This window comes from Anomaloglossus baeobatrachus, chromosome 3, assembly GCF_048569485.1.
Source record: "Anomaloglossus baeobatrachus isolate aAnoBae1 chromosome 3, aAnoBae1.hap1, whole genome shotgun sequence".
Taxonomy (NCBI): domain Eukaryota; kingdom Metazoa; phylum Chordata; class Amphibia; order Anura; family Aromobatidae; genus Anomaloglossus; species Anomaloglossus baeobatrachus.
The window spans coordinates 119,015,984-119,030,986 of record NC_134355.1 but is presented as its reverse complement, the minus strand read 5'-3'; the positions used below and the strand labels follow the sequence as shown (position 1 = coordinate 119,030,986).

Genomic DNA, 15,003 nt, shown 5'->3' with positions numbered 1-15,003 from the left:
AAAAAAAAATCAGTTTTTAAAAAAAGAGTAGCACTTTTGTTGCCATTTTCCAAGACCCGTAGCGTTCTCATTTTTTAGAATCTGGGGCTCAGTGACGGCTTATTTTTTGCGTCATGAGCTGACGTTTTTAATTATACCATTCTTCTGTAGATGTCACATTTTGATCGCCTGTTATTGCATTGTAATACAATGCTGCAGTGACCAAACAAAACTTAATTTTGGTGTTTGGAATTTTTTTTCTCGCTACGCCATGTACCGATCAGATTCTTTCATTTAAATATTTTGTCATTGTGGCAATACAAAATATTTATTATTCTTTTTGTTGTTTTATTTTCAATGGGGCAAAAGGGGGGTAATTTGAACTTGGGGGGGGTTGTTTTTACATTTTTTTTAATGATTTTACTAGTCCCCTTAGAGGATTTTATTAGTGCACACTCTGATCACTTCTGCTGAGATGCAGCATCACTCTGATCAGCAAAAATGCACTGTTCCTGTGACTGGTGGCACTGTGTCGGTATTCACAGGAAGGGAGGCATTACTGAGACAATTGTCATCGTCTGACCCCGCGCTGCCATGACAACCCACTGGCGCCCAATGAGCGTGTAACAGGGCCGCCAATGGAGGCAGGGAACGGCATCATCCTCACTGGTGCGCAAACTCTGCTGTCAGAGTTTGACAGCGCGATCTAAGGTGTTAAAAGGCGTGGGTGGATCTCTCATCCACACACGCATGTCTGCTGTTCAGATCAGCAAACAGGTATGGGGATTATCACAGGCTTGCCATGGTGAGCCCGTAGTAAAGGGACAGACAGGACCAAGGACATACCAGTACGTCCTTGGTTGTGATGGGGCTAAATAAAGCTGCTTTGTTTTTGATTCTATTTGGCTTTGACATAACTTTATTGATTGTAGACTGTGAGCCATTGCGGGCAGGGATCACTCTCCTCCTGTACCAGTCTGTGCCTTGTATTTATTATATATACCCCTTATCACTTGTAAAGCACAATGGTATAAATGGCGCTATAATAATAAAATAATAATAATTAATATACTTCGGTTCGGTTATATTGGTTTTTGATGAATTGCCTCTAGGAAAATGCACTAAAAAACGCATGTGGGTCTTTTACCTGCGGATTTTACGCATTTAATATATGTCTATGGGAAAAATCTGCACATAAAACTCAGCAGAAGAAATTGACATGTTGTGGATTGGAAACACGCACCACAGGTCAGTTACTCTGAGTAAAAAAGAAGCACAATGGGCAGGAGATTTCTATTAATCCCATCCACTGCGCTGGAACTGTTAGGCTATGTGCCCATAGGACTATGTACCCGTGGATATATCCGTAGGTACGGCTGCAGGTTTCCCGCAGCAATGCAATCCACAGCTATCCATTGCTGTGGGATTCCAGCGAAATAGCTGCGGTAAACCTGCGGCCATTCATGCGACTTACCTGTGGAAGTCCTGCCCTGTATCTCCATAGTGGAGAGGCGGGAATTCCACATGAATAATTGACATGCAGTGACGTGCGGCTGCGGGACATCCGCAGCATATTCCGCAGCCGCACATACCGCAGCATATTCCGCAGCCGCACATACCGCAGCATGGACACAGCACTCCCCATGTCCCATAGGATAACATGGGGAGTGTCTGTACTTGCTAAAACCTGCAGATTTATCTAGAAAATCCGGATAAATCCTCAGATTTTCCATGGCAAAACCCGCGGGTACAGAGTCCAGTGGGCACATAGCCTTAAGAGACAGCGAAAATACACAGCATCAAAAAGTCATTGTGTGAACACAGGCCAATAGTGTTTTTTTCCCCACTTTATACCATTTAAAGTATACAATTCCTACTAAGAAGAACAAGTGGAAAAATGCCATAAAATAGCATCAAAAACGCATGTAATCTGGACATAAGTATATCAAAATTTTGTCATAGCGAACTGCCAGTAAGTATCAAAATCAAGCAGCTTTATGGAGAGAGAACCTGTCATCAGGATGAGATGTTAAACTAAAGGTATGGCCATAAAGGCGCTGTTCTACTCATTTATTAGCTATCTTTAGTATAGAATTTGCAGTTTGGTTATTTTTTAATGATCATCAGAAGTCTGGGTGCGATAAAGTATTTGTGCATCAGGGCAGGACTGGGGGGTAGGGTCTTCGGCCGCAGCTCCTCATTTGCCTCTAGTGTTCATATATTTTTAGGCTATGTGCACCTTAAGATTTTTCACGTTTTTCATGCGTTTTTTTCTTGCAGAGTTTAATCAATACTGTAAAGAAAAACGCATTCCAGCAAAGTCTAAGAGAATCCTGACTTGCTGTGCACACGCTGCTTTTATCCTTGCAGATTTTGTTGCTTTGTTGCTGAAGCAGCATGTCAATCATTTCAGCATTTTTATAATCCCCTTGCAATGCTTTATCACTACAGTGGATTATATCACAGAACTTTATCTCACACACTGTGCATACAGCATGGTCTGTGAGGCGATCCGTAGCTCAGGAATGCAGGGTTGTCATGATGGTGACAACCCAGGGCTCCCATGGCAGCAATCGGGTCCTTGTGATCGCATTACAGGGACCCGATCGCCAGGGAGAGGTAAGCGATTCCTCTACCTTCCTCCTGAATGCTGCCATCGCACTGATCACAGCATTCACGGGAGTTAAACTACCCGAAGCGGCACGGGAACCGCTGCGGGCAATCAGCCGGGTCCTGGCTGTTACAAGTTCATTATTCCACATATTTTAGGACTTCAGAGTGCAGCTGTCTCCTTTTTGTTACTATGTCTCATTCAGTTTGCACCTGTTCACATTAGAATGATAGGATGTGTCACCAGTAGAGTTGAGCGGATTGCTAATAATCCGGCGGATTCGTTGCGGGTTGTCACAGAAGTCCGGATCCGATCCGGAATCCGGCCCAATGTAAGTCAATGGGGAGCGGATCCGAGACACGAGACACAGAGACACAAAGAGAAAAAAAAAATATCCCGAACCCGGATCGTGCAGCCAGATTCCCGGATCCAGATCGGACGCTGAAACCGCGCGGATCCGGACTTTTACAGTTTGGGTCCGCTCAGCACTAGTCTTTGTCTTAGATTACTGGCTGTTACATCAGTCTTTTTCTTAGATTACAGGGTTATGCCTTCTGATTGAGCCCTCCTGTTCTTCAGCCTTAGGCTATTTTAGTTCTCCATTTGCAGGTTCCTGTCCGCCTATAAATTGTAGGGTTTTTAACCCAAAGAGAGTCATTAGTTTGATAGGCACCCAACAAAAATGAGGTTGCCTTGCCGCTGGCTGTTGGGCTCACAAACTTTGGCCATGTTTGTGTGCTAAGTATCTCAATTTTTACATGTTTTTCATAGCAGTAATGCATGTCTATATTCCCATATTTATTGTTCCACATGTCTTAGCACTACAGAGGTCAGCTGTCTCCTTTTTGTTACCACGTTTCATATTCAGTTTGCACCTGTTCACATTAGAAAGATGGGATTTGCCATCAGTCTTTGTCTTAGATTACTGGCTGTTGCATCAGCTGGAGACCCGATAGCGGGGGGTACAGTGCAGGAACCCCTGGGATCGCCATGACAAAAAAAAAAAAAAAAAAGAAAAACGCATATGAAGAAATGCACAGATGCAATGAAAAAGTAATGCACGGTTTTTCAGCTGCTTTTTTTCCTGCCAAAACGCTTCTTTTCTGCACATAAAAAGCACACAAAAAAAGCAATATATGGACATAGCCTTAGGCGGGCTTTGCACGTTGCGACATCGCAAGCCGATGCTGCGATGTCGCACACGATAGTCCCCGCCCCCGTCGCAGGTACGATATCTTGTGATAGCTGGCGTAGCGAACATTATCGCTACGCCAGCTTCACATGCACTCACCTGCCCTGCGACCGTCGCTCTGGCCGGCGACCCGCCTCCTTCCTAAGGGGGCTGGTCGTGCGGCGTCATAGCGATGTCACATGGCAGGCGGCCAATAGCGGCGGAGGGGCGGAGATGAGCAGGATGTCAACATCCCGCCCACCTCTTTCCTTCCTCATTGCAGCCCGGACGCAGGTAGATGTTCCTCGCTCCTGCGGCTTCATACACAGCGATGTGTGCTGCCGCAGGAACGAGGAACTACATCGTACCTGTTGCTGCACCGGCATTATAGTAATGTCGGAGAATACACCGATGATACGATAACTACGCTTTTGCGCTCGTTAATCACATCATCTAGGATTTACACACTACGACATCGCAAGTGATGCCGGATGTGCGTCACTTTCGATTTGACCCCACCGACATCGCACCTGCAATGTCGTAGTGTGCAAAGCCGCCCTTAGTGTTTAAATCTTAGCAGTGTCGCTGTCCTAAAGCCTGCTTTACACGTTGCAATTTCGCATACGATTTCGTATGCGATTTGCAACGCCCCCATCGTATGTGTGGCACGTTTAATTTGTTGAACGTGCCGCACATACGAGTAACCCCCGTCACACGTACTTACCTTCCATATGACCTCGCTGTGGGCGGCGAACGTCCACTTCCTGGAGTGGGAGGGACGTTCGGCGTCACAGCGATGTCACACGGCAGCCGGCCAATAGAAGCGGAGGGGCGGAGCTAAGCGGCACGTAAACATCCCGCCCACCTCCTTCCTTCCGCATTGTGGGCCGGGAGCCGCAGGACGCTGGTAAGATCTGTTCATCGTTCCCGGGGTGTCACACACTGCAATGTGCGCTGCCCCAGGTACGATGAACAATCTGACGTGCAATTCTAGAGAAAGGTACGATGTGTATGCGATGAACGTTTTACCGTTCAATCGCACATACCTGTCACACACTGCAATGTACTTACAATGCCGGATTTGCGTCACTTACGACGTGACCCTGCCGACACATTGTAAGATACATTGCAGCGTGTAAAGCGTGCTTAACTGCGTGCAGCGCTTATGCACAGCGGGCTTCAGTAAAATGGCACCATGGGCTGCACACGTAAAGACTGAAATCTCGGCTCGTCATGGAGTGACACCGGTGACATTCATTTTACTCAAGCCCGCCTGGAAATCAATGTATGGATTGGCATTGCAAGTCTATGGGTCCATAAAGAAGAAAAACATTGGACCACATTTGGATGACATCAGAGTGCAGTCTGATTTTCAAGGACTGTCAGAATGGAGATGGTGAAGAAATTTTCTTTATTTCTCCATGTACAAGAAAAATTGATGGCATGGGGATCAAACAAAAAAAATAAATAAAGTGGAAAAAAATGGATGTCTGAATGAACCCTCACTCTAAAATGCTCCAGAGTTTCAGAGTAACCATACCTTTAAACGCCAGCCAGGCACTATGGCCCTGATTGATTTAAAGTCTTAATAAAGGGGCATGGCGGTGTAAAAGGCACCTAATTTGTTAAAAGAACCACATCGTTTACTGGATCAGGCTGATCTTACAAGTGGCTTTTGCTTCCAAGCACTTCGTTAGGAATCATTACTCCATTTCTAAACGCACAGATTGGAATTAATTGATTTAGCGAAAGTTGCCTTTTTCCTTAAATTAGCGTTAAAAACGCATGCGTATGTACCGCGTTTTAGATGCGTTTTGACAGATGTGTTTTGAACATCAAGACACTGCTAAATAAAGATTAGTCAAACCGAATGAAAAAAGAGAAAAAAGCAAAACATATATAATTTTTGAATTAATAAAGAAAATAGTTATATTTCATGAAATTATAGCGGTTTTATAATATTTATTGCTAAAATAGCAATAAAATCCTAATTTTCATTAATTTAATTGTCGGACTATGTGTGTGTGTAAAGGGACATATTATTCCATTATTTTAATGTCTGAAAAGCATGCGTTTTTTAAGTAAAAAAACGCAGTGTTTTCTGCACCTAAAAAGCAGGTAAAACGCTGGAATTTTGATATTTGTTGCTTTTTGATACTTCTCATTGACTTCAATGTTAGCAAAACGCTGCAGAAATGGCAAAAACAATTGACATGCCGCTTCTTTGAACGCATGGTTTTTGCCACAAATTATGCAAATTAAACGCAGCGTTTAAAAACGCAAAGTGCGGTCTAGAAATCTACACTTTCCATAGACTATCATGAAAAACCAAAACGCATGCCTTTTGGCATGAAAACGCTGCAGCTCAAAACGGACCTAAAAAGCAGCTGAATTGCAGGTGGAAACGCAAAGTGCGGTCACAGCCTAAGGCATTCCGAGTCTGGTCAATCATTGGACGTGTGTGACTGCCATACCCCCATATGCTCTGCCCACTTTGGCGGAACTGGCTGGTCTGGTGTGAAAACGCCAATAGTCGCTAAATGTTTGCACAACTTTATGTTGCACAAACATTTTGCGGCTTCAAAAAAAATTGTTTTACAGTGCTTTTCGGCGTAAACACTTGTTTGATGTATGGGAGCCCCTATGTATCTTGACTGACTAGTCAGAATCGAGCAGCCACCAGCTTATCCCTGCTGTATCCAATATAGGACCTCTCCCGAACTACACATATAAATCACAAGACCATGTGGACACGTATTAACCGCGGTGCACGAATTCCAGGATGGGCTCCAGAAACAGTATAAGGCCTGCGCCACACATCCGTGCCTCCGGCACGTGTTTGTCATTTTTTACACGTACCGGCGGCACGGAGACACTTTAACCAATGCTACCCTATTGTAGCAGGCACACACACGTAAAACCACACGGAACGTGTGTCCGTGTGCGTTTGTACGTGTGTGCGTTTTTGAAAGCGCTGACATGTCCGTTTTTTCACCGGCAGCACGGGTGTCACACGGCCCGCACCCGCACCACACGGGTGTAGTGTGGATGCGGTCCCGTGTGACACGCGCCGGAGAAAACACACATGTCATTGAAAAAAAAACAAAACATTAACTCACCTTCTCCAGCTCTCCTGTCTCTGCCGCTGCTGCCTCTTGCTGCCGACCGCCGCTCATTATTCTCATTGAATATTCACTTCACTGCCTGGCAGCAGCAGCAGCGGGGAGACGGGAGGGCTGGAGACCGAGGATCAGCACCACGGACAGCAGCGCAGACATCGGGAAGGACCAGGTGAGTATGATAATTACCGATTCTACGTGTGCTATCGCGGATAGCACACGTAGAACACACGTGTCACGCACGTACCAGAGACACGTACTTACCTGCACGCAACACGCAGGGAAAATACGTGTCTCTTGGCACGTGCGTGAAATTCACGTGAGTGTGGCAGAGGCCTAAGAAGAAGGATCGGCACTCACAAAAATCCTTATTGTAGAATTTATTCCACTTGGTTTTCATTCCATTTTCTTTCCAAAAAAAATTATTTACTATAAGATGACGCGTTTCGGTCAGAAAGTACAGCACTTTTTGAAACCATATTGATATGATATAGTTCCATAGAATCATAGAGTAGGAAAGGACCTCAAGGACCATCGGATCCAACCCCCCTGCGAGAGGCGGCTTTCCTAAATCATCCAAGCTATATGTTTATCCAGTTTCTGCTGGATTTTGAAAAAGGTCTGTACTTTCTGACCGAAACGCATCATCTTATAATAAATAATTTTTTTTGGGAAAGAAAATGGAATAAAATAGAAAAAAAAAAAAATATGGAATAAATTCTGCAATAAGGATTTTTGTGAGTGCTGATCCTTCTTCTTAGGCTATGTGTCCGCACGTTGCTTTTTACCTACTTTTTTGCTGCTTTTTCAACTGCAGCGTTTAATGCCAAAATGGATGTGTTCTGCTCTTCAAGCTTAGTCTGTGGGAATTTGGGTTTCTAAACCCCACTATGCAGTTCAAACTGCAGCCTTTTTGTGGCAGAAATTTGGGCAACCCAACCCAAATTCCCACAGACTAAGCTTGAAAAGCAGAACACATCCATTTTGGCATTAAACGCTGCAGTTGAAAAAGCAGGTAAAAAGCAGGTAAAAAGCAACGTGGACACATAGGGAGAGATCTGTCAGTCAATTGGAGCAGGGTGGAGCGCAGCCGCCAGAAAACTGCCTCACACTAGTAATCCTAGACACAAGGGCTAGAGTTTGTCTCCTTTACTGGAGAGACAATTAGACACAAGGGCCTGATTCATCAAGTGGGGGGAGGTTTAAAAAGATAAAATTAAATTAAAAAGTCCCTTTTTTTGCCTTGAGGTATTCATTGACATTTTTTGGTATCAAATTCTTCAAAAATGTGTTTCTTGAATTTTGTGCAAAATCAAAAATGCTCTTTATTTTTGTGTTTAACCAGTTTTACGACTTTAGTGCAAAAGGTAACATTATACTAAAACGTCCTAAAAATGAACACTAAAATAGCTGACATATATAAAATCTTTTAAAACGCTTGCAGTTAAAAGAATCAGCCAAAAACATGAAAATAAAAAAGCAAACACATAGAAAAAAAACAAAAAAAAAAACAAAAAAAAAACCCATAAAAGAAAGGGTACAAATTAAAAGACGGAGGCAAAAATAAAAAAAATTAAAAAAAATAATGGTAAAAACACAGAAAACTAAACAAGAAAAAAAAATGCAATAAATCAGGCCCATAGTTCCCGTCAGTCTTTTCAAAGTAAATTTACTCAAACACTGTAGCATTTCAGAGTAAGGCTAAGAACGCACTTTGCGTTTCCACCTGCGTTTTAGGATGCATCTTTTTAATGCCAAAAGCCAGGCGTTTAGATTTAACATCAAAGTCTATGGAAAATGGGGATTTCTAGACTGCACTTTGCAATTCTAAACGCTGCGTTTAATTTGCATATTTTGTGGCAAAAACCATGCGTTCAAAGAAGCAGCATGTCAGTTGTTTTTGCCATTTTGGGTGCGTTTTGCTAACATTGAAGTCAATGAGAAATGGCAAAAACCAAGATTCCTTCAAATTCTTGCGTTTTACCTGCTTTTTATGTTTTGTACTACCAAAAACGCATGATTTTTGGACATTAAAATAATGATTTCATATGTCCCTTTCCACACACACATAATCCTACAATTTAATTTTCAAAAAAATATGTTATTGCTATTTTTGCAATAAATAGTATATTACCGCTATAATTTTAATCTATATTTCTATTTTTTTATTATTTCTTAAAATCTATTTGTTTTTGTTTCTCTTTTTTCATTGTGTTTGACTATTAAACTTTATTTAGCAGTGTCTTGATGTTCAAAACGCATCTGTCAAAACGCAGGTGAAAAAGCATGCAAAAAGCGGTAAATACGCATGCGTTTTTCAGCGCTAAAGTTCTGAAAACGGCAACTTTGGTCAAATCAATTAAGCCTAAAACGTGCGTTTAGAACTGCAAGTAGGACGACACAAAGTGCGGTCTTAGCCTAAAACCTGCACCAGAAACAGATTGATAAAAGGAAGAGGACGCAGCAAACATGCAAAAATTAAATCAGATTGGTATGGAATACTTTACTGTGGACGCCTACAAGAATAAAAAAAAAAAAAAAAAAAAAAAAAAAACACACAACAACAAAAAAAACGGCATTTGATTACAGGGGAACAGAAGTTTGTCGAAAAGATTCTACCATTCCTGTTCCCGTGATTGTTACTTTTTCACATATTTACAAAACATGTTGATAAACAGATGCAATGTTCCGATAATTGTTTTTAAATATCTTGCTTCTTTCTACAGGGGATAGACAGAAGTTTGGCTGTCTGCCCTTATATAACTGAAAATACCTTAATTTTGGATCTGACGGATGATTTCTTAAGATCCAGAGCCTGTTCCTCTACATTCTCTTGGCCGCTTCCTTTTGCTTCGGGGGACGATTCATGGTCAGGCTCGGCAGTGCTGTTGGGGGTGGTGAGGCTGGAGTCACTGCTGCCCCTCTCCGGACTGTCCCCTACAGGGTCACCATTGCTGCTGCTGTTACTCAGGCTATCCTCAGTCACATACTTGAAGATGCAGTCAATGCTGTCTGGAGACAAACACAAGGGTGGAGATGAGCTGCATGAAAGGAGAACATCACCTGCAGGGCACAGTGAAGCAAAGTGTGGCTTTTTTTTTTTCTAAATTGAAAGTCAAATATGTAAAGCTGATCCCTTTTCCCCAGAGCGACAATCATCAGAATGGGAGGGAGTGGGGGGAGGAGGCAGGTGAGGCTGCAGTGTTTGAGCTGAGGGTGTAGTCACAATGTAAGTCTCTCATTAACAAGTCAATGGCATAAAGCAAACACAGAGGAGCCGCACTGATGGCGTGGACTTTCCGTTAGATTGTGAGAAAAGAAAGACAAACAGAGCAGTTAAGGGCCATGCGGAATCCGGGACCCCCCCAGGTAATCCGGGACCCCCAGTCTTAGCTCGGGTCCCCCTGATTCCAACACAGGTCACTCTCCACAGCCCAAGGCTCAACTATTCCCATTGTTCTTAAGACAAACACGAGATCACCCAGCAGGGCACCTGCGCCACTTGTGCAAACAGCACAGGTCCTGGAAACTTAACAATGGAGCTCACAGGAGTCAGCTCCACTCACAGAGGATGGGGTTAATGAGATTACTGCAGAATAGGTAATAGTGTGAGAGCCATTAATATGAAGGCACACAATGTGGGGCATTAACGACCGTGGATCTGCTAAATGACTGCACAATCTGAACGCGCTTACAGTGCGCACGCGACTATGCGTAATAGATCGCTAATAGGCTGCCATTGTTCTCGGCAGCACATGTCCAGTTTACACAAGACTGTGTGCTTCCGAATCCTGTTTACACCACCCAACTATAGCCAAGAACGCTCGTTCCAAAGAACCACGCAGTGTCCATGATCCTAAACTAATGGATTCTCATTGACTCAGACAAGTGTTTGTATGAAGAATATATATGTATACAGTGTGTATACAAGGATTGATATGGAAAAAAAATCCTCATATATTGATGCAAGAAGGCTCTATATTAAATAATAAGAAATATGAAGAGTATATGCCTTATAAAAGCACGTAAAAAAGTGTTAATGTATGAGGTTTGCACATGAGTGGGTAGAGAGTGGACTGAATTAGCTGCGTGAGACGTATATATGCGCTTTGTTAAATAACCGATTTCTGCAGAATCCGTTTCCGTATCATTGGACTCTATGGGGAACGGATCCGTTACCAGATTGCTATTTAGCTATCCATTTTTTCCTTACAGGATCCGTTTCAAACGGAAGATAAATGGTAATCCGTTACGGGATCAGTTCTCCACAGATTCCCATGTTAAAAAAAATGGATTTGGCAAAAGTCAGTTATTTAAGAACAGACAGAAGTTGTGTTTGCAGAACTTTTTTGCCAATGGATCTCTACAGGATCTGCTCTAACGGAGGATTACAGGACATGTGACTTCAGCCTTAGAAGGGTTGTATATGTGAAGAACGGAAGCAGCAATAACATAAAACAAACTAGAAAATGGTTTTGTTTGTATCTAAACCAAAAATAGACGGGAAAGTTTTCAACTCTTTTAGAGAATCAATTTCAAGCTGTATATATGAAGGCTGTAAAGAGCAGAGAGGTATGTATGAGAGGAGAATAGTATATAGATTAGAGGGGCACGTATGAGAGGAGAATAGTATATAGATTAGAGGGGCACGTATGAGAGGAGAATAGTATATAGATTATAGGGGCACGTATGAGAGGAGAATAGTATATAGATTAGAGGGGCACGTATGAGAGGAGAATAGTGTATAGATTAGAGGGGCACGTATGAGAGGAGAATAGTATATAGATTAGAGGGGCACGTATGAGAGGAGAATAGTATATAGATTAGAGGGGCGCGTATGAGAGGAGAATAGTATATAGATTAGAGGGGCGCGTATGAGAGGAGAATAGTATATAGATTAGAGGGGCACGTATGAGAGGAGAATAGTATACAGATTAGAGGGGCACGTATGAGAGGAGAATAGTGTATAGATTAGAGGGGCACGTATGAGAGGAGAATAGTATATAGATTAGAGGGGCACGTATGAGAGGAGAATAGTATATAGATTAGAGGGGCGCGTATGAGAGGAGAATAGTATATAGATTAGAGGGGCGCGTATGAGAGGAGAATAGTATATAGATTAGAGGGGCACGTATGAGAGGAGAATAGTATATAGATTAGAGGGGCACGTATGAGAGGAGAATAGTATATAGATTAGAGGGGCACGTATGAGAGGGGAATAGTATATAGATTAGAGGGGCACGTATGAGAGGAGAATAGTATATAGATTAGAGGGGCGCGTATGAGAGGAGAATAGTATATAGATTAGAGGGGCACGTATGAGAGGAGAATAGTATATAGATTAGAGGGGCGCGTATGAGAGGAGAATAGTATATAGATTAGAGGGGCACGTATGAGAGGGGAATAGTATATAGATTAGAGGGGCACGTATGAGAGGAGAATAGTATATAGATTAGAGGGGCACATATGAGAGGAGAATAGTATATAGATTAGAGGGGCACGTATGAGAGAATAGTATATAGATTAGAGGGGCACGTATGAGAGGAGAATAGTATATAGATTAGAGGGGCACGTATGAGAGGGGAATAGTATATAGATTAGAGGGGCACGTATGAGAGGAGAATAGTATATAGATTAGAGGGGCACGTATGAGAGGGGAATAGTATATAGATTAGAGGGGCACGTATGAGAGGAGAATAGTATATAGATTAGAGGGGCACGTATGAGAGGGGAATAGTATATAGATTAGAGGGGCACGTATGAGAGGAGAATAGTATATAGATTAGAGGGGTATGTATGAGAGGGGAATAGTATATAGATTAGAGGGGCACGTATGAGAGGAGAATAGTATATAGATTAGAGGGGCACGTATGAGAGGAGAATAGTATATAGATTAGAGGGGCACGTATGAGACACGTATGAGAGGGGAATAGTATATAGATTAGAGGGGCACGTATGAGAGGGGAATAGTATATAGATTAGAGGGGCACGTATGAGAGGGGAATAGTATATAGATTAGAGGGGCACGTATGAGACGCGTATGAGAGGAGAATAGTATATAGATTAGAGGGGCGCGTATGAGAGGGGAATAGTATATAGATTAGAGGGGCACGTATGGTGACTGGACAGTGATCTACATACACATACCGTTTATTTATTTATTTCAGATATGTGTAAATACAGTTTGGAGAATATTAGATATAGATATATGAGACCTTTGTGGGTATGAGTAGTGTATGTAGTGTTCTCAGTGATATGTGTATATGAGGTGGCAGTAGATACAGGCAGGTGTGTGCACAATGCTCTATACAGTGTGTCTGCTGTGTACAGTGTGTCTGCTGTGTACAGTGTGTCTGCTCTGTGCACACATTTTACTGTATACAGTGTGTCTGTGTGCACACTTTTTGCTGTGTACAGTGTGTCTGCTGTGTGCACACTTTTTGCTGTATACAGTGTGTCTGCTGTATACAGTGTGTCTGCTGTATACAGTGTGTCTGCTGTGTGCACACTTTCTGCTGTGTACAGTGTGTCTACTGTGTGCACACTTTTTGCTGTATACAGGGTCTACTGTGTGTCAACTGTATACAGTGTGTCTGCTGTATACAATGTGTCTGCTGTGTGCACACTTTTTGCTGTGTACAGTGTGTGTCTGCTGTGTACAGTGTGTCTGCTGTATACAATGTGTCTGCTGTGTGCACACTTTTTGCTGTGTACAGTGTGTGTCTGCTGTGTACAGTGTGTCTGCTGTATACAATGTGTCTGCTGTGTGCACACTTTTTGCTGTGTACAGTGTGTGTCTGCTGTGTACAGTGTGTCTGCTGTATACAATGTGTCTGCTGTGTGCACACTTTTTGCTGTGTACAGTGTGTGTCTGCTGTGTACAGTGTGTCTGCTGTATACAATGTGTCTGCTGTGTGCACACTTTTTGCTGTGTACAGTGTGTGTCTGCTGTGTACAGTGTGTCTGCTGTATACAATGTGTCTGCTGTGTGCACACTTTTTGCTGTGTACAGTGTGTGTCTGCTGTGTACAGTGTGTCTGCTGTATACAATGTGTCTGCTGTGTGCACACTTTTTGCTGTGTACAGTGTGTCTGCTGTGTACAGTGTGTCTGCTGTATACAATGTGTCTGCTGTGTGCACACTTTTTGCTGTGTACAGTGTGTGTCTGCTGTGTACAGTGTGTCTGCTGTATACAATGTGTCTGCTGTGTGCACACTTTTTGCTGTGTACAGTGTGTGTCTGCTGTGTACAGTGTGTCTGCTGTATACAATGTGTCTGCTGTGTGCACACTTTTTGCTGTGTACAGTGTGTCTGCTGTGTACAGTGTGTCTGCTGTATACAATGTGTCTGCTGTGTGCACACTTTTTGCTGTGTACAGTGTGTGTCTGCTGTGTACAGTGTGTCTGCTGTATACAATGTGTCTGCTGTGTGCACACTTTTTGCTGTGTACAGTGTGTCTGCTGTACGTTGCGGCTCCGTGCTCACCTGGGATGTAGGTGTCCGCTCGCTCCTCGTCGGGCTGCTCGTCCCAGCTGCGGACCACAGGCGGCGGAGTCCTCCTCTTCACCAGGAAGGCTCTGGGCATGGTGATCAGAGGGATCGCGGGATCTCCGGGGCCGGCACGTCTCTCCTCCACCTGGAGCAGTTAGTAGCGGCGCGGTACCTGCACGGATCCGCCCGGTGTGATCAGCCGGGGACACCGCAGACCTCAGGTGTCCTCCGCTACTTGGATCCACTCTCCAAAAACTTCCGAGAAAAGGAGCAATAGAGAACCGCACCAGGAACTGCGCCAGTGCGCATGCGTACTGCAAATATAACGGTGTCAACAAGCTCCTTACCTGTCCGACCGGTTAGAGCAGCTCAGTCCCTGCCCTTCCTCATGGAGCGGCTGCTGAGTGTCTGCAGAGGAATGTAACAAAGCCCCGCCACCAAGAGCCCATTCATCCTGCAGACAGCAGCCCACCCTCCAGCCTGCTCACCTGGGGGGCTGCTAATAGGGGGCAGGTATGGCAGCTCCAGAGAGGAGTGTGGAAATAACACTGGTGTCAAGATGTGAACAAGTGTACAATATAATACACAGCTCGTCCACACCCCACACAATTACCTGCACCCACTCATCACAG

The 15,003-nt window shown here is 43.6% G+C and overlaps 1 protein-coding gene across 1 annotated transcript in view; it reads right to left on the bottom strand.

The window, feature by feature from the left end:
* Nucleotides 1–14,648, bottom strand: part of OVOL2 (ovo like zinc finger 2) — a 42,231-nt gene extending 27,583 nt beyond the window's left edge. Inside the window, exons 1-2 of the mRNA XM_075339403.1 lie at nucleotides 14,366–14,648; nucleotides 9,654–9,892 (exon numbers count right to left, since the gene is read on the bottom strand). Coding sequence (XP_075195518.1) covers nucleotides 9,654–9,892; nucleotides 14,366–14,465 — 339 coding nt within the window. The 5' untranslated portion in view covers nucleotides 14,466–14,648. The remainder of the gene's footprint in view (nucleotides 1–9,653; nucleotides 9,893–14,365) is intronic.
* Nucleotides 14,649–15,003: the final 355 nt, after the last annotated feature.